At 34.4% G+C, this 17,998-nt stretch overlaps 2 protein-coding genes and 1 pseudogene across 2 annotated transcripts; 1 reads left to right on the forward strand and 2 right to left on the reverse strand.

Annotated features, from left to right (window-relative positions):
- The first annotated feature begins 1,133 nt into the window (after nt 1-1,133).
- LOC131544460 (serum amyloid A-5 protein-like) lies at nt 1,134-2,184 on the forward strand (annotated as a pseudogene).
- A 1,277-nt stretch (nt 2,185-3,461) lies between these two features.
- LOC131544432 (serum amyloid A-5 protein-like) lies at nt 3,462-4,736 on the reverse strand. The gene is made up of 4 exons (XM_058782616.1): nt 4,619-4,736; nt 4,423-4,520; nt 4,010-4,148; nt 3,462-3,827 (listed from the first exon to the last, which is right to left on the reverse strand). The coding sequence occupies exons 2-4, from the start codon at nt 4,508-4,510 to the stop codon at nt 3,683-3,685; spliced, it is 372 nt and encodes a 123-aa protein (XP_058638599.1). The 5' UTR covers nt 4,511-4,520; nt 4,619-4,736; the 3' UTR covers nt 3,462-3,682.
- Nucleotides 4,737-8,716: 3,980 nt separating this feature from the next.
- On the reverse strand, nt 8,717-13,161 carry fth1a (ferritin, heavy polypeptide 1a). The gene is made up of 5 exons (XM_058782775.1): nt 12,907-13,161; nt 11,208-11,313; nt 10,873-11,019; nt 9,246-9,371; nt 8,717-9,163 (listed from the first exon to the last, which is right to left on the reverse strand). The coding sequence occupies exons 2-5, from the start codon at nt 11,307-11,309 to the stop codon at nt 9,005-9,007; spliced, it is 534 nt and encodes a 177-aa protein (XP_058638758.1). The 5' UTR covers nt 11,310-11,313; nt 12,907-13,161; the 3' UTR covers nt 8,717-9,004.
- Between the last annotated feature and the right edge of the window lie 4,837 nt (nt 13,162-17,998).

The following is a 17,998-nucleotide window of genomic DNA, read 5'->3' on the forward strand; positions in this document are numbered from 1 at the left end:
GCATCTTGAAACTGATCATACCTGAACATACTCAGTCCTCAGTTGCTTCACTGTCATAATCTAAACATTTAATATTGTTCATCATTTTCCATAAAAACTATGCTTCAAGAGTAATGCAACAGTTATGTAGCATTTTGAGCAGTTGTATTAGTTGATAGTCATTGTAATGAAATGAATAACCACTCAATTCAGTTGTAATGCGCAAGTTGCATTTTGAAATAGTAATACTTTGATGTTAAGTTTTGAACCGGTGACTTTAGTTCAATGAACAAAAGATTTTTGGTTCATGTGTATTGTATCCAAGCATTTGGAAAAAGTGTGTTTTAAAAAATGTGCATTTTGATCATCGGTTGTGAATTATGTGTTCAGAGTTTTGAAAAATGACATGAAGTTTGTGTTATTAGTGCAAAAATGATTGTAAAAAACTGTAATGGCAGAAATTAATCACTTTTTTATTTAATTTTTTTTATGCATTGTTGCATCATTTTGGGTTTTTGAGTTTTTTGATGAATACAAAGTTCCAGCTCTATCACCCTCTAAAAAGACATTTATTGTAGGAAAAACAAATACTGCTAAAAATGATATTTTTGGGGGATTTTTTTTTTTTTCTCCCAACAACAGGCATCTTGAAACTGATCATACCTGAACATACTCAGTCCTCAGCTGCTTCACTGTCATAATCTAAACATTTAATATTGTTCATCATTTTCCATAAAAACTATGCTTCAAGAGTAATGCAACAGTTATGTAACATTTTGAGCAGTTGTATTAGTTGATAGTCATTGTAATGAAATGAATAACCACTCAATTCAGCTGTAATGCACAAGTTGCATTTTGAAATAGTAAGTGTTGTGCTTTAAAAAATGTGCATTTTGATCATCGGTTGTGAATTATGTGTCTAGAGTTTTGAAAAATGACATGAAGTTTGTGTTATTAGTGCAAAAATGATTGTAAAAAACTGTAATGGCAGAAATTAATCACTTTTTTATACTTTTTTTTTTTTTTTTTTTTTATGCATTGTTGCATCACTTTGGGTTTTTGAGTTTTTTGATGAATACAAAGTTCCAGCTCTATCACCCTCTAAAAAGACATTTATTGTAGGAAAACAAATACTGCTAAAAATGATTTTTTTAATAAAATGTCTCTAGCTGGGTGAAGACCTGATGTGTCTGAACTGAACGAACCTGAGAGGTAAGAGACTGACTGAACCAACCTCTTTCTTAATGCAAACATGTTACAGCTTTTACTAATATTACAATTTGCTCACTGTTATATTTTTATGTGTTCAGCTCTGTAATCATGAAGCTTATTCTTGCTGTGCTGGTGCTGGTTTTGGTGGTCGAGACCCAGGCGCAATGGTACCGGTACCCGGAACAAGCCATTGGAGGTCACTTATTTTTCCTTTTAATCTGCATTTACTCCTAAATCATGCACTCAGCTGAGTCGGTTCGCAGGCAGATTATAACCACCTCACTGTGTTTTGTAGGTGCACAGGACATGCGGCGTGCTTACCAGGATATGAAGGAGGCCAACCATAAACACGCAGACAAGTATTTCCATGCACGCGGGAACTATGATGCTGCAAGAAGGGGCCCCGGAGGCAGATGGGCAGCCGAAGTGATCAGGTATGTCATCTGTGGCAGATTTGACAAGATTTTATTCCTCAGAAGTTCATTTGAGCACTTATAGTGAGCAAGCAAATTTGCTTCCTCGCACTATATCATGCAACAGCAGCTCAATGTGCAATTATGGATGTTTTTGAGAATTTTGAATTATTATTATTATTATTGTATGTTAATGTTTACATTTTAAGTGCATGGAAATTGCCTTAAATCACTAGTAAATCTTGTTCTGATGTGTGCAGTGATGCAAGAGAAGCTATGCAGATACTAACTCGCAGAGGTCATTCAGATTCTGAAGCTGACCAGGAAGCCAATCGCTGGGGACGAACGGCGGTGACCCCAACCACTACAGACCGGAAAAACTTCCCAAGAAGTACTGAAAAGAAGACCATCAGTGCAACTGAAAATGACTGAAATCATTTTTGCTCTAAAACTGCTTGATTCAATTTTACATAAAACCGTTTAACTCTTCCTTTTTACACCTTGACACTATCCTTAATTACATCTTCATTTATGACAACAAAAAAGCAATCTTTAAGTTTTAGCTTCATTCAGTCTATGTAACATGCTCTAGTGTCTGAATAAAGCAAGCAAATTCATTTGTAGTTGTGTGTGTTTTTAATACGTCCCTCATTGTTTATGTTGGAGCGCCACCAGCTGGTCACTCATGCACATTGATCCACAAAATGTCAATTAAAAAAAAAATTTAAATTAAAAAAATAAAAAAGCAAGAAAGTATGAAGAAAGAAAGATTGATTTTTAAAAAAATATATATAAATGTTTTTGACTTTGATAAACTGAAAATAAATCAGTGCTTTTGCTTTTGTGTGGAGGTTTTGCTGTTGTTTGCTCTCCCAAATGTTAAAACGGCTTGTTCTTGCAGTGTGAGGCAAAGAAAATATATTTGACATTTTATTATTAATTTGATTTATATGCTTCATATTACAACAAATAATACAACATTAAACACTAACAGATCTCCCTCTATAATAATATTGAGCAAAAAAACATGAAATAACACTTAATTTTAAAATTGTTACTCTCCTTTAACAGTCAGAAGCAAAGCATGCTGGGAACTAGAAATCTGCTGTAACTCATTCATACGTTCACATTTGGAACATGTATGAGCAATATACTCAAAGGATCAAACTTTAGGAATATTAGATGTGTTTTTGTCTTCATAAATATATTTGTATGTATCAATATATATAGCCATATTGTCAATGCATAGATAGATTGCGGTATACTGAAAAGTATAAGCACTGGTTTCCCAAATGTATTGTGTAATATATTGCATTATATTTTGCAGCATATTCCCATATATTTTTGTTGCGTAAGGGATGTAAATTCCAGATGCCTGCGCATAGCCAACACTTGTATATGTTACCACTCGCTTTCACTTTCACTTGGAAACTTTGGTAAAATCATTTTTATTCAAGTACTTGAATGCTCAAGTGCATCAGACACAACAACATTAAAAAGCATTGGACTCAGCAAGGTGGGGATATATATATATATATATATATATATATATATATATTGTAAAATATGAAGCATTTAACTTGTTGTTAAAACATTGGAATATGTTACCAAATTTTAGCATTTAGCCTACTGCAGAGATACAAATTAGTCTGTGCTATAATGTCTATGTACAATTAATCTTTTTTAGTTTATTTTGTGCAGAAATCATTATTTATCTTTTTTTTTTTTTCATTGACAGTTTGAGGATCAGTGTGCTTGGGGGAACAGCCGGTGGCGCTCCATCATAAACCAAAATAAGTGAGGTGAATGAAAATAGACATATACAAACGGTTGAAAAACAGACACACAAAGAACAAATGAAGATATTTTCTTTATTCAGACACTACAGTGTGTTACATAGACTGAATGATGCTAAAACTTAAAGAGTGCATTTTTCATGTCATAAATGCAGATTTAATTAAAGATAATTGTCAAGATGTAGTAAAAAAAAAGTGAAATGTTTTTTAATGCAAAATTGAATCATCAGTATTACAGTAAAATGATTTCAGTCATTTTCTTTTGCACTGATGGTCTTCTTTTCAGTACTTATTGGGAAGGCCATTCGGTCTGTAGCGGTTGGGGTCACCACCGTTACGTCCCCAGCGATTGGCTCTCTGGTCAGCTTCAGAATCCGCTTTACCTCGGCCTGAATTACCCAGTCCTTGCACACCCTCTCTTGCATTACTGCACATATCAGAACAGTAATTTAACTACATTGCAATTCAAAATTCTCAAAAATAATTTAAACACTCATAATAGCACATTGAGCTGCTGTTTCATTATAGTGCAAGGGAGCAATCATTCTTGCTCAGTATAAATGCTCAAATGAATCTCTAAGGAATAAAATCATGTCAAATCTGACATACCTGATCACTTCGGCTGCCCATCTGCCTCCGGGGCCCCTTCTTGCAGCATCATAGTTCCCGCGTGCATGGAAATACTTGTCTGAGTGTTTCCAGTTGGCCTGCCTCATATCCCGGTAAGCACGCCACATGTCCTTTGCACCTACAAAACACAGTGAGATGGTTAAAATCTGCCTGCATACCAACTCTGCTGTAAAAAAAAAAAGCCAACTTAAAATTTTAAGGCAACCAGCTTCAGCAAGTTTATACAACAAAAATTTGAGAATCTCCCACAAAAATAAGTTGAGAAAACTCAAAAATCTGCTGAAGCTGGTTGCCTTAAAATTTTAAGTTGGCTCAACTTTTTTTTTTTTTTTTTTACAGTGTGAGTGCATGACTTAAAGAGTAAATGCAGATTAAAAGGAAAAATAAGTGACCTCCAATGGCTTGTCCTGGGTACCGGTACCATTGCGCCTGGGTCTCGACCACCAAAACCAGCACCAGCACAGCAAGAATAAGCTTCATGATTACAGAGCTGAACACATAAAAATATAACAGTGAGCAAATTGTAATATTAGTAAAAGCTGTAACATGTTTGCATTAAGAAAGAGGTTGGTTCAGTCAGTCTCTTACCTCTCAGGTTCGTTCAGTTCAGACACATCAGGTCTTCACCCAGCTAGAGACATTTTATAAGGCTCGGACTGGGCTGGACATGGATTTTCCCAGCTGCGATGAGACACTTTGCTTTTTGTGTTGTGTGTTGCATAACTGCTTCTGGGAAAACCATCATTTGTGAAACGTTTATATTTTAATAACATTGTGTCAAAGTGAAACGAAACTAAAACCATAAAAAAACGTTTTAGTTACTTCAAAATAAACATGACTAAAATAACATAAACTTGCGTTTAATGCATTTTAGTAGGCCTACTAAAATAACTAAATCAAAGTAAACAACTAATAAATAAATGAATAAATACTATGCAGACATATTTAAAGAAACTAAAAATGCAAAACCACAACTAAATTTCTAAAACTTTAACTAAAAATAAAAGTGAACACAGAAAACATACAAATAAAATCCAATTCAAAATATTAACAAAAACAATAATATTATATCCCTGATACTAACATTGAAACAAAATGACGCTGTAATCAATAATAATTAGACACACTCATTTTTTGATGTCATAAATGCAGATTTATTTAAAGATAATTGTCAAGATGTGTAAAAAAGAAAAAGAGTGAAATGGTTTTATGCAAAATTGAATTGATTTCAGTCATTTTCTGTTGCGCCGGTGGTCTTTTTTTGGTCAGTACTTTTTGGTTACATCCCCAGCGATTAGCAGCATACGATTTTTTACAATCATTTTGTCACCAATTTCAGAACCTTGATGTCATTTTTCAAAACTAGACACAAAACTCAAAACAGTCATTATTTGTAACACAGGCTGTCCAAAGTTTAAAACTTTGCATATTGTGTTCATATCTTTAAAGTAGCCTTGCATTTTCCAAAGCATTGGTTCAAAAAACTCATTTATTATGAAATATCATAGGAACATTACTTTAGATCACATTACATTGTTCTGGTCCCCTCTCAACCTCTCCTCCATATCATGGCCAGGTTAAAGCCTGCCTCATCCAAAAATGTGAATGGTTTTCATCAGCTTCCAGCTCTATCACCCTCTAAAAAGACATTTATTGTAGGAAAAACAAATACTGCTAAAAATGAAGTTTGTGTTATTAGTGCAAAAATGATTGTAAAAAACTGTAATGGCAGAAATTAATCACTTTTTTTTTTTTTTCATTGTTGCATCACTTTGGGTTTTTGAGTTTTTTGATGAATACAAAGTTCCAGCTCTATCACCCTCTAAAAAGACATTTATTGTAGGAAAAAGAAATACTGCTAAAATGATATAGATTTTTGGGGATTTTTTTTCTCCCAACAGGCATCTTGAAACTGATCATACCTGAACATACTCAGTCCTCAGTTGCTTCACTGTCATAATCTAAACATTTAATATTGTTCATCATTTTCCATAAAAACTATGCTTCAAGAGTAATGCAACAGTTATGTAGCATTTTGAGCAGTTGTATTAGTTGATAGTCATTGTAATGAAATGAATAACCACTCAATTCAGATGTAATGCGAGTTTCATTTTGAAATAGTAATACTTTGATGTTAAGTTTTGAACCGGTGATTTTAGTTCAATGAACAAAAGATTTTTGGCTCATGTGTATTGTATCCAAGCATTTGGAAAAAGTGTGTTTTAAAAATGTGCATTTTGATCATCGGTTGTGAATTATGTGTCTAGAGTTTTGAAAAATGACATGAAGTTCCTGTTATTAGTGAAAAATGATTGTAAAAACTGTAATGGCAGAAATTAATCACTTTTTTTTTTTTTTTTCATTGTTGCATCACTTTGGGTTTTTGAGTTTTTTGATGAATACAAAGTTACAGCTCTATCACCCTCTAAAAAGACATTTATTGTAGGAAAAATAAATACTGCTAAAATGATATAGATTTTTGGGGGATTTTTTTTTTTCTCCCAACAGGCATCTTGAAACTGATCATACCTGAACATACTCAGTCCTCAGTTGCTTCACTGTCATAATCTAAACATTTAATATTGTTCATCATTTTCCATAAAAACTATGCTTCAAGAGTAATGCAACAGTTATGTAGCATTTTGAGCAGTTGTATTAGTTGATAGTCATTGTAATGAAATGAATAACCACTCAATTCAGATGTAATGCGCGAGTTTCATTTTGAAATAGTAATACTTTGATGTTAAGTTTTGAACCGGTGATTTTAGTTCAATGAACAAAAGATTTTTGGCTCATGTGTATTGTATCCAAGCATTTGGAAAAAGTGTGTTTTAAAAAATGTGCATTTTGATCATCGGTTGTGAATTATGTGTCTAGAGTTTTGAAAAATGACATGAAGTTCCTGTTATTAGTGAAAAAATGATTGTAAAAAAAAACTGTAATGGCAGAAATTAATAACGTTTTTATAATTTTTTTTTTTTTTTTTTGCATTGTTGCATCACTTTGGGTTTTTGAGTTTTTTGATGAATGCAAAGTTCAAAAGAGCAGCATTTATTTGAAATATGAAGCTTTGTAACATTGTCTTTACTGTCACTTTTGATCATTATAATGCACCCTTGCTAAATAAAAATTAGTGGTTGTGTATTTATGAAATTGATAAATCCCATTTTAGGACTCAATACTTTATAGTTTATTAGTTTACTCTACCATTAGCCTTAAAATCCTGTAAGAATGAGATAAAATACACACACACATATATATAATATTTTATATATATCATATAGTGCAACAAAACAGCGCTCATGATGGCATGCAGTTTTTCATCATAACACGTTCAGGTTCATACGACAGAACTATGTTCATCTTGACACCACAGGTGTCTTGGATTAAAGTCTTTCCTGTTTCACCACATTTTAACGCTAGCTTCCTCATATCTGTTTTGTTGACAATCTAGAAAGATTATATAGGCATTATTCAGTCATGTTTAGTCTTGCACTTCATATTCCCAGGCTTCTCGATCACTTTGTGATTCAACATATGATGAGCTTCATGGATGAATAAACACTGACCAGTTCAAGTCAGAAATGAACAATTAGGTCTATTTTAACAATGGTTTACAGTTAATCAGATTAACAATGGAGGTACACTGAATGAACTGACATATTAAAATCAGTTTTTCCCACACATGAGCTTCAGCAGACGTTCATTGCATCTGTGTTTGTGGTTACTCTCACAGGTGTGTGGATCAAACTGAAGACAAATTTGTGTCGGTTTTGGTCTGCACAAACATGTTTCTACATGCTATAAATGTGTTGTGTATTTTCACAAAATAAATATTTAATACATAATATTTCCTTACTGATATACTGTTTTGTTATAAGGATTATACATCATTCTCGTCTTTCAAATAAATTACAGTTCATAGAAGAGGAAGTGTACATACTGATATAGTCAGGTTATATAACACCTGCTTCTTATGAAAAGTGAAGTGGGCTGTTTTTATTTCCTTCTTTTATTTCCCCTTTTGTTGTTTTGATTTGATGGTTAAAGATACTAGACACCTGATCTGGCTGAAATATTAAGCCTTTTACCACTGGTTGTTACAGCAAGACACAAAAACAGGAGTACATGACTCTTCGACAGGCTGAAGATACATTTTTGCTGTATTGTAATATAACTGGGTTAAAAATAAAATTTCATCAGATGGGTGTCTGGTTTCCTTGGCTTCAGTGTAAGTCTCGTCATGCTATATTTAGCTAACCTAAGACTGAGAAAACTTTGGTCACATTTGTTAATATGTGGACAACCACTAAAATCACCATTAAATATCATAAAACCTTAATAACTGCATTTGCCATGATGAAGAAAAAAAAAAAAAAAAAAAGAGACCCGACGCTACAGTTTGAAACGTGTGACAATTTATTGAGTCACAGTTCAATATTATGTGATATCAAGTAGAAAAACACTGTTATAAGGAATATAGAATTATAGCTATCAATATTATTTTGGTTCTCGTCAACCTCCACTGCCATTCAGACATTTGGAGTCAGTTGAAGAAAATCTTTTAAGTTCAATATATTTGACAAATATATAAAATAAAGCACCAAAGTCATTCTTTACAAATTTCTATTAATAACCCCCTTTGAAAGCTCATGTCTGGAAACGATAAAGGAGCCATAAGTCAAGTTCTGATCCCAGAGGTTTCCATTTTATTGGTTCGGAGCATAATTTCCTCGACAAGTTACACATCACATGCAGGCAGGTCAAACGGTGAATAAGCTAGAGATATAGAGTTCAATGGCTTATGAGAAGTGCAACTTTAAACAGCGAAGCATGGCAGAGTCAAACAAGCTAATTGGTTTTTCTGCTTAAATAACTGGACACACAGGTTGACCAGTCAGTCAAACAACATAAAAGAGAGATAAACACTCATACAGCAAAACTAATCAGCAAAGGAAAAGATGGACTGAGTATTTAGCTGCTCTCTTTGCCAAGTGTTAGCTTGTCGAACATGTACTCGGCCATGCCGTTCTGGGGGGCGCCCATGCGGCGCAGGTTGGTCACCCAGTCGCCCAGTTCTTTGATGGACTTCACCTGCTCGTCCAAGTAGTGTGTCTCAATGAAATCGCACATCTGTAAGAAACAAGAAGAGTGAGTTTGGAATAGGTTTTGTTTGTGAATGAGACTGCGTTCGTATCAGTAGCTGCACACTCACGTGAGGGTCGTTGTGCTGAGAGGCCAGCTTATGCAGCTCCAGGAGGGAGTGATTGACGCTCTTCTCCAGCTGCAGGGCGCAATCGAGAGCTTCCACACCGCTTCCCCACTCATCCTTCTCTGGTTTCTGTCAAACACAAACACAAAAGTTCATAAAAAACCCTTCTTCCGGTCCATCCCATGTTGTTTCTCTTGCATCAAAAACCGACATATTTGTTTAGAACTGTTTTTGCATGTAAACGGCGCTTGATTTGTGCATATTTCTCTCCTGATTCAGACAAGATGACTTTTACTGGAGAAATAAATATTATAGATAGAGGACTCATATTTTAGATGGAAACTAAAACACTGGACTGGTGTGGACTATTGTGATGTTTTTAATCAGCTGTTTGGACTCTTATTCTGACGGCACCCATTCAGAGGATACATTGGTGAGCAAGTGATGTAATGCTAAATTTTCAAATCTGTTCCAATGATGAAAGAAACTCATCTACATCTTGGAGGATTTGGGGGTTAGTATATTTTCAGCAGGTTTTCCAATTGATTATTTTCCCTCTTTTTGGAACTTGATAAGCAAACAGAAGCAAATGCCTAAAAACACTCTTTAATAAATCCTAATATATTTTATGTCAAATCTGAATGTACAAGGAACAGAAGCTAATGTAGATCTTAATCAACACTGTACTTCCCTGTCATGTGCGTTGACAGATGCATTTATTGTTTAATGCATTCGAGGTGCGTTTCCTCAGCAGATAACTTACATTTTACAGGTGTATCCTTATCTGTAAATGTTGCATTTTGCATTAATGCAACAAAAGGGCCTCTGTTAGTGCCGGAATGCAATCATTTTTAATAAAACACACTCTTAAATGCTTTCTGCAAGACATTAAATGCAAATTTAAAAATCGACATGTAACAAATTGTATTTATGAGAGCATTAACAGTAAAGAGAATTATAATGGAGTATTTATTCAAAATGTTCCTCCTACCTTGTACCAGCTAATTTAGCCTGCGCTTTTATTTTCTTCTTCGATTTTTATCTTCTTTCAATTAGTACGCTATCAGTTTAAACTCCTTTTTTGAATAATTGCCTTAATTTTCCATTTTTTGGAGAATACAGGGCACGACATGGAGTTTTTTATACAATTGATTAAAATTAATTAATTCATAACTGAAGAAACAATTAACAGATTAATCTATTAACAAAAGAATTGTTAGTTGCAGCCTTACAGATAAAAATGAAACATCTGGTAAAATGCTGGTAAGAATTTTTGATGGTGTGGCATCTGACTAGTTGCCATCACAGGTCAACTTCCCAATATTAATTTCATGTGAGCTAACCAGTTTTCCATTACCCACGAAACTGGTTAACCAGCTGTACCCAGAAAAATCCACACCAGTCACGTGATATATAGTGTCACATCGCTATGTCCAAAGAGCGGTCATGCGCTTCAGTTACGCGCTTTTATCTTTCCCTATGACAAAAACACTGACTGTCAGTTGAAGTTTATCGTCAATGTCGGTAAAAGATAAGAGCCCCACCCCAACTTTGTCCTCTCTATCTCTGCGTCCCTGCCTTGCCATGCCAAACTGTAACGCTATCACGTTAACACACATTATAGACGTACCTTCACGTCCTGCAGAAAGATCCTCCCTCCCCTCTGGTTCTGAAACTTCATCAGTTTCTCAGCGTGTTCGCGCTCTTCGTGGGACTGATGGTGGAAAAACTTGGCAAAGTTGTGCAGGGCCTGATCATCTCGGTCAAAGTAGTATGACTGCATGAGAGAAATAAAATAAAGGTCACGAGAGACACAGTGAACGAAATGGATCATTAACCAAACTTTCAGGCAAAGTTCATTGATATACTGAACTCAATTCCCCTTCCCTCCACCTAGAACACTACATTTTACTCTAAATGGGAATGGGATGGGTCTAGTACGCTGTAATGGCCTTGGACTCTCACCATGGAAAGGTAGACGTAGGATGCATACAGCTCCATGTTGATCTGACGGTTGATGGCCGCTTCGCAGGCCTCCTCAAAGTTCTGTCTCACCTGAGAGCTCATGTTTCTGTAAGAGAGGACATAAAATAAGCTTGCCACCCTTGCTGTACTGTAATTTATGCACCCCCTACTATCAATGAACGCACTGTATGCTGTCCAACATGAACTTCTGCATTACCACGTGCCACAAACCCACTAATAATAGCATTTATTGTCTGTTCCAGACATGCCAGCATGCGTTTACGCTCTCTGTAAGATGCTGTACGAGATTTAATGCGTTCTCAGGACAGGTGGTGTTCAAGTTCGACCCCATTTCGGTTACTCTTATCATTTGTTTGGTATGGGAAAAAGCATGTGAATGCATGACAAACATTTCCTGGATCACTTAGATAATTCTTCTCAGGGTTTAGCCTGTTAGTTCAATCCCACCTGCTCAAGAGCTGGCCAACTTACATACTGTAACCTATGTTTAACTTGACTACAATTGAGAAGCGATTATGAATACCAGTGGTGATACCTTATAGACAATCTTGTAATCTGTATACTAAACAAAGGATTATGAAAAAAAAAAAAAAAACCCTTGAGACCTGGGAGCATTTAGACAAAGCCTTCGGATGGCTTCAAGCGATTATTATTATTTTTTTTTTACAGTTTAGAGGGTGACAGCGTCAGTCACCATCCACTTTCATTGTATAAAACAAAGACCAAGCCGACTGCCGCCTTTTTAAACTTAATGTTTAGAAAAAAAATACCTGCAGTATCGAGAAGACATAATGAATGACTTTAAAACACGTAAATACAACGTTATCGTCGTGTAGAATTATTTTTCGTTGCTTTTCATCGCGTTCAGAGCTCGACAGCGCCAGTCCCCATCCATTTTCATTAGGAAAGCAGCGCCACCACTCTTGGAAAAAATCCAGTTTAACATATTTAAGCATTAAATATCTAAATCTAATATCTAAATAGCTAACTATCATCAAAAACACCTGATAAGCGGGCCAAGAACAACCGCTCAATAATGGCAAAATTATATCTTACGTAGTGGGTGTTTACAAAGGAGATTATAGCCTTTTCAACCAAAAAAAATAAAAAAATAAAATTAATTAAACTTAAAAACGCAGTCTTGAGGAAACGTAAATTAAAACGTTAAATATTAAGGTCGTGTAAAATTATTTTTTATTGTTTTAATCCCTTTCGGAACTCGACAGCTCCAGTCTCCATTCACTTTCAGTGGGAAAACCGCGACACCACTCTCTAATAAAATCTGTTTAACGTATCTTACAAATGTTTTAGCGATTATAACAAAATGTTGTAAAGGATTAACCGAGAAAAACGAATGCAATAAAGTAAAAAGGGGAAAAAATAGGAGACTTAACGACGTGGCGGGCATTTGATGATATTGTGGCCTTTTCAAACATTACATCCATCCAAATTCGTGACAATTTGGTAAACGAAGCGAATTCGTAGTTTTATTTGATCCGATTCGTTTTTCCCTGCAGGACTTAATCGATAAAAACAAACAAACAAAGATGGCGCCCTTGCGGATCGTATGCTAGTGATGCATGCAGCGGTCTCTATGCAACCGATGTATCTAAAAAAATAAATAAATAAACGATTTGAATTGAATTGAATGTGTGTTGATTCTGATGGAAAAACTTACCTTCAAATCGGTTTTACGGCTTTTCTGATGTTATTTGCACAGATGGTCAACGACGCTGGTTCGCGTAGAATTGTTTTTTAAGCAAGCGTCTTTAAATCTAATTTTCGATTTTGATCGAAAACAAAATGACTGGAATCGAAGGAGTTGATTGATGGAAAAAGCGAAAAGACAGAAGATCGGTTGCCGTTCAAGCACTGTTGAAGCAGGTAACCTTCAGTCTGTCCTCGTGGCTGTAATGGTTATGAATGCGTGCTTTGTGGCGCAGGAGTTTTTGTTACGTACAACAGTGCATTTGTACGCATGACGCGACACGCACAGCGTACTGGATCCGCCCAAAGATGTAACAAGGCAAGACACATGTAATAAATAAATAAATAAATAAATAATAATATTAGATTATAATATAAATAATATAAATATAATAATATAAAATAAATAACTACAAAAGTATCTCAAATAAAACTGAAAATGAAATTCCGTTGAGAATCAAGGCACTACAATAATAATAATAAAAAAAATATATTTTTAAAAATTGAAAATCTTACTAGAATTGGTTTACAGAGTAAACACAGTTATTCACTTTAAAAACAAACATTCATATTGTATTACCTCCTTAAAATAGCAAAAACTTCTTCCAGCTGTTATGCTTTTTGTCTTTTTGTGTTGACCCTCAGATCAACATTAGGTTTCAGATCTCCAATATCAGCAAAATGCAGCAACAAGAGAAGTCCAAAAGGGTCTTCTGTGTTTTCCATACAACAATTAGGGGTTTCCTTTAAGCTAGCGTAGGTACAGCCTATATTTGAGAAGCATTAATGACATGCTTTGTGATTGCTGGGCTTCAAAATGACCAAAAATTGCAGTCCTTAATAAAATACAGGGGAAGGAAGAACGTCTAGACGCTTCGTCCTTGTGCGTATCAGTGGGATATGTAATATGAGGTTTGAATTCAATAGCTTGTTAAGTGCTACACCCAGGATGTCAGGAGTATCTGGAGCATCTCGCTGACTCAGCAGTCATGTTCATGGGATTGAAGGTGTTTGGGCACGGCTTTTGTGCAACATAATCTTGAAAAAAAACTATGATTTAATGCTTGATGAACAACTACATTATATGTCACTCATGGCCTACATAGAGGCTACATGGCACAAGCACTTTTACTGTGGAATCAGCTGAACTCCGTATGAGGAATTCAGTGCTATAAAACAGTAACAGTATATTGAGGATCATGTGACCACTGCCCACTAGAAACGTGATATCAAAAAATGCTGAAACAGTTAAGCTATTACGGTCACTTATTCACTCCTTACATTAGTCAATCCAGTTCCTCAGTCAATAACACGTAGAGTGTGACGTAACATGAGTAACAACAACATTTTCCAGAACTTGTAAATGCTGGGGAACATTATGTTGTGTAACAGTAAATGTCTGAGTCAGAGGCTGTTTTGCTTGCTCATTAGCAGTGTTTTCCACAGTTAAGAACTATTAGTCTAAATTATAACTATTTTTAAATCTATCACACAAAAAAGTTTACTTTTTATACAGCATCTTAATATATTCTGTTGTTTAGTTGGGAAATATGTTCTAGCTTGGCTTGAGCAAAGTTCATTTTTACCAGTCTTTCACAATCCAAGAATTGTTTCAGAAGCTTTTATTACGTGTTTTATGACTAAAGGAAATGAACAGAATGTGAAATCATACTCATATGCTCAGTGTGCAGCTAGCATAAGATGATAAGGAGTTAAAGCATTTTATATTGTCCAGAATCAGCACATTAGCATAACAGGCCAGGTTTTGCTATCTCACAACAAATGTGACCCTGGGCCACAAAACCAGTCTTAAGTCGCTGGGGTATATTTGTAGCAATTGCCAAAAATACATTGTACGGGTCAAAATGATCGATTTTTCTTTTATGCCAAAAATCATTAGGATATTAAGTAAAGATCATGTTCCATGAAGATTTTTTGTAAGTTTCTTACTGTAAATGTAACAAAACTTAATTTTTGATTAGTAATATGCATTGCTAAGAACTTCATTTGGACAACTTTAAAGGCGATTTTCTCAATATTTAGATTTTTTTGCACCCTCAGATTCCAGATTTTCAAATAGTTGCATCTCAGCCAAATATTGTCCGATCCTAACAAACCATACATCACTGGAAAGCTTATTTATTCAGCTTTCAGATGATGTATACATCTCAATTTTGAAAAATTGGCACTTAAGACTGGTTTTGTCATCCAGGGTCACACATTGTTTGTAAGAACTATAAACAGAAATACTTACATAACTTGTATACTTAAATACTTAAATAACATAATTTGTCAGATTTTTTAAATACGCTTTTTGTGTGTGTGTATCGTCTCATTATATTGTTCTTATTATATATTTATTTAGGGCAACACCTTCCATACTGGCCCAAGAAATTAAAAAATAATTACATTTAATAAAACCACATTGTGTAAATCATTGTCAGTTTTGAACAAATCACCAACACTTTTATGGTTTCACTGATGACTGACATCTTAAAGGTGTAATTAAACACTCATTGTGTATATGACATAATTTTTTTTTTTTTTCCCAAAGATATGGATTATGGGCTGCTTTGAAAGGTTTACTCATTTACACTGGATTTTTACTTATAGATCTTTACAGGTGTTTTTTGCACCAAAAAGTCACACAAAAAAATTAGCCTGAGACGATAATGGCTAGACTTTCATCTATGAGCCACTAAACTTTCTATGAGACAATAGTTATTAAATATGTGGATCTTGAAAAAAACAGCAATGTTGTTCTTATTAGTCATATTGGAAATCCTTGACCAGCATGTGGATTCTGACAGTGTTTCAATCCACGTCATAATTTAAAGGGATAGTTCTATCATCATTTACTCACCCTCATGCCATTACAAATCTGTATGACGTTCTGGCTAGTCATCTCTTACACTAGTCACTCCCTTGGTGCCTAAATCCTAGTACATGTTTTTATAATGCAGTGTAAAACTGAACAGTGAAATGAATGAAATGAAATGAGTTAATTTCACTCAAATAATAATGAAAGTTCATTAGACTTAATTGAAATAAGTTCTGTAAATTCAAAATGTTGTTGTAGTAAGGTGAACTTAAAATTATTGCGTTTTCTAGTTCCCAGCATGCTTTACATCAGACAACAAGGAAAATAAATGCAGAAATTAAGTGTTATTTTTTGTGTTTTTGCACAAGATTAACATAGAGAGACACAAGTTAGTACTTAAATGTTGTGTTAAGATTTACATATATTTCTGTTATGTTGGTTTTGTAGTGTTACCGTTGTGGCGAAGAGTAGAGCCTGTGGTTAGGTTGAGGATGGATAGCAAAACTTAAAGACTATATATATTGCATGTTGTTTGATTATTTACATGCAAGTGTGTCGTGAGTCTTTTAGATAACTACATTAGCGTGCTGTTGCAAACTAGCACTTAACTATAAAGATCTGAATGAATGTGCTGTTTATGGAAGCAAGTTGTATATAATTATCATTGTGATGAGGGTGGGATCATGGAAGTGAGGCTTGGATTGGCTCCCATGGCTCTCAGCCCCGCCCCACTTGTCATAAAAATTGTAAGCTCTACTAACTTAAAAAAATTGAGTTTGTTTACTCAAATGTTTTGAGGCAATAATTTTCCTCAAATGTTTTGAGTATTCTTAACATATCGGGTTTTACAGTGTGGCATAAACATGCCACAACTATAAGGCTATCACTATATATTTTATATATGTCACTGTGTACTTTCATCAAAAAGGTAAAAAAAAAAGAAAACATCTGCGAGGTGAATATTCACTGCAAACGGACAATCAAATGGACTTTTTCACACTGCAGATCATTTTCATCCAAACACAAAGTGCACGATTTTAGATATGGTTTTTCAGTGCCTGATATCTGAAGAGCAGAGTGACCGGTGGCTAATATGACCAGTGTTGGGGGTAACACATTACAGGTAATGCAAGTTACATAATCAGATTACTTTATGATCCAATTCAACTATACTAATAAGCAGTGTTGGGGAGTAACTAGTTACATGTTACGGAATTACGGAATTGAATTACAAAATAAATGTGACTGTAATCAGTTACAGTTACTGAGAATTTTTTTAAAAATTAAATTACAGTTAATTGTGAAAGTGTTAAGAATTACAAAGGGGGTTACATCTCCCACATACAGATTTAATTGATTTCTTTCATAAATTGCATCGACTGCTCTAAAATTTGAGACACCATTGTTTCAGGACACATGCTTATTCAGTAACTGTTTTCTTTCCTATTTGGATTAATGTATTTGCTTTATTTTTTATGATAGATTTTTTTTTCTAAGCTATAGTTAGATGCCAGTGTTTCCTGTCATAACTATGCAAAGATTTGATTTCAAAACCATTAGCATAGCTATTAAACTATTTCTTGTTATGGTTTTAAATCTTTTTTTAACCTCAGAATGATCTGAAAACAAGTCTGATTTTGTGGTGGCTGTGCTTTAAAATTAAATTATTATAATCTTAATACAAGTGATGAAGGATTTTGAAAGTCTGACAGTGTTGAGTACTACTGTAAAGTTAACCCTGCCTGGTTTACATGTTTTAAAAAGATTTAAAAATGACATTAGAAAACATTAGAAATTTAGAAAAGTAATCAAATGTAATCAGTTACATCACTTTAATAAAGTAATTGAATAGTTACACTACTTATTACATTTTAAATAGGGTAACTTGTAATCTGTAACCTATTACATTTCCAAAGTAACCTTCCCAACACTGCTAATAAGCAACAGTTTAGACAAACGTAACATTTGTGTTTGTTGAACTTTCTTCTCCTGTGTCCATTCTTAATGCAATCTAGAATGGTCTCACAGATGAAATGTTTGTTCAGTGTTGCCAACTAATTTTCAGGGGAAGTTGCTAAAAGGCAGGACAAATTGTTGCTAAAAGTTGCTAAATGACATTGTGATGCCATTGCGCAAATGCATCGTTATCTATAAATCACACCGCAAAACTCAATAGAATATACAATCAGATCACTCTGATTATGAATATGATTTGAAATGTTAATTTAGATTTGTTAGTGAA

The sequence above is a fragment of the Onychostoma macrolepis genome, chromosome 07, assembly GCF_012432095.1.
Source record: "Onychostoma macrolepis isolate SWU-2019 chromosome 07, ASM1243209v1, whole genome shotgun sequence".
Taxonomy (NCBI): domain Eukaryota; kingdom Metazoa; phylum Chordata; class Actinopteri; order Cypriniformes; family Cyprinidae; genus Onychostoma; species Onychostoma macrolepis.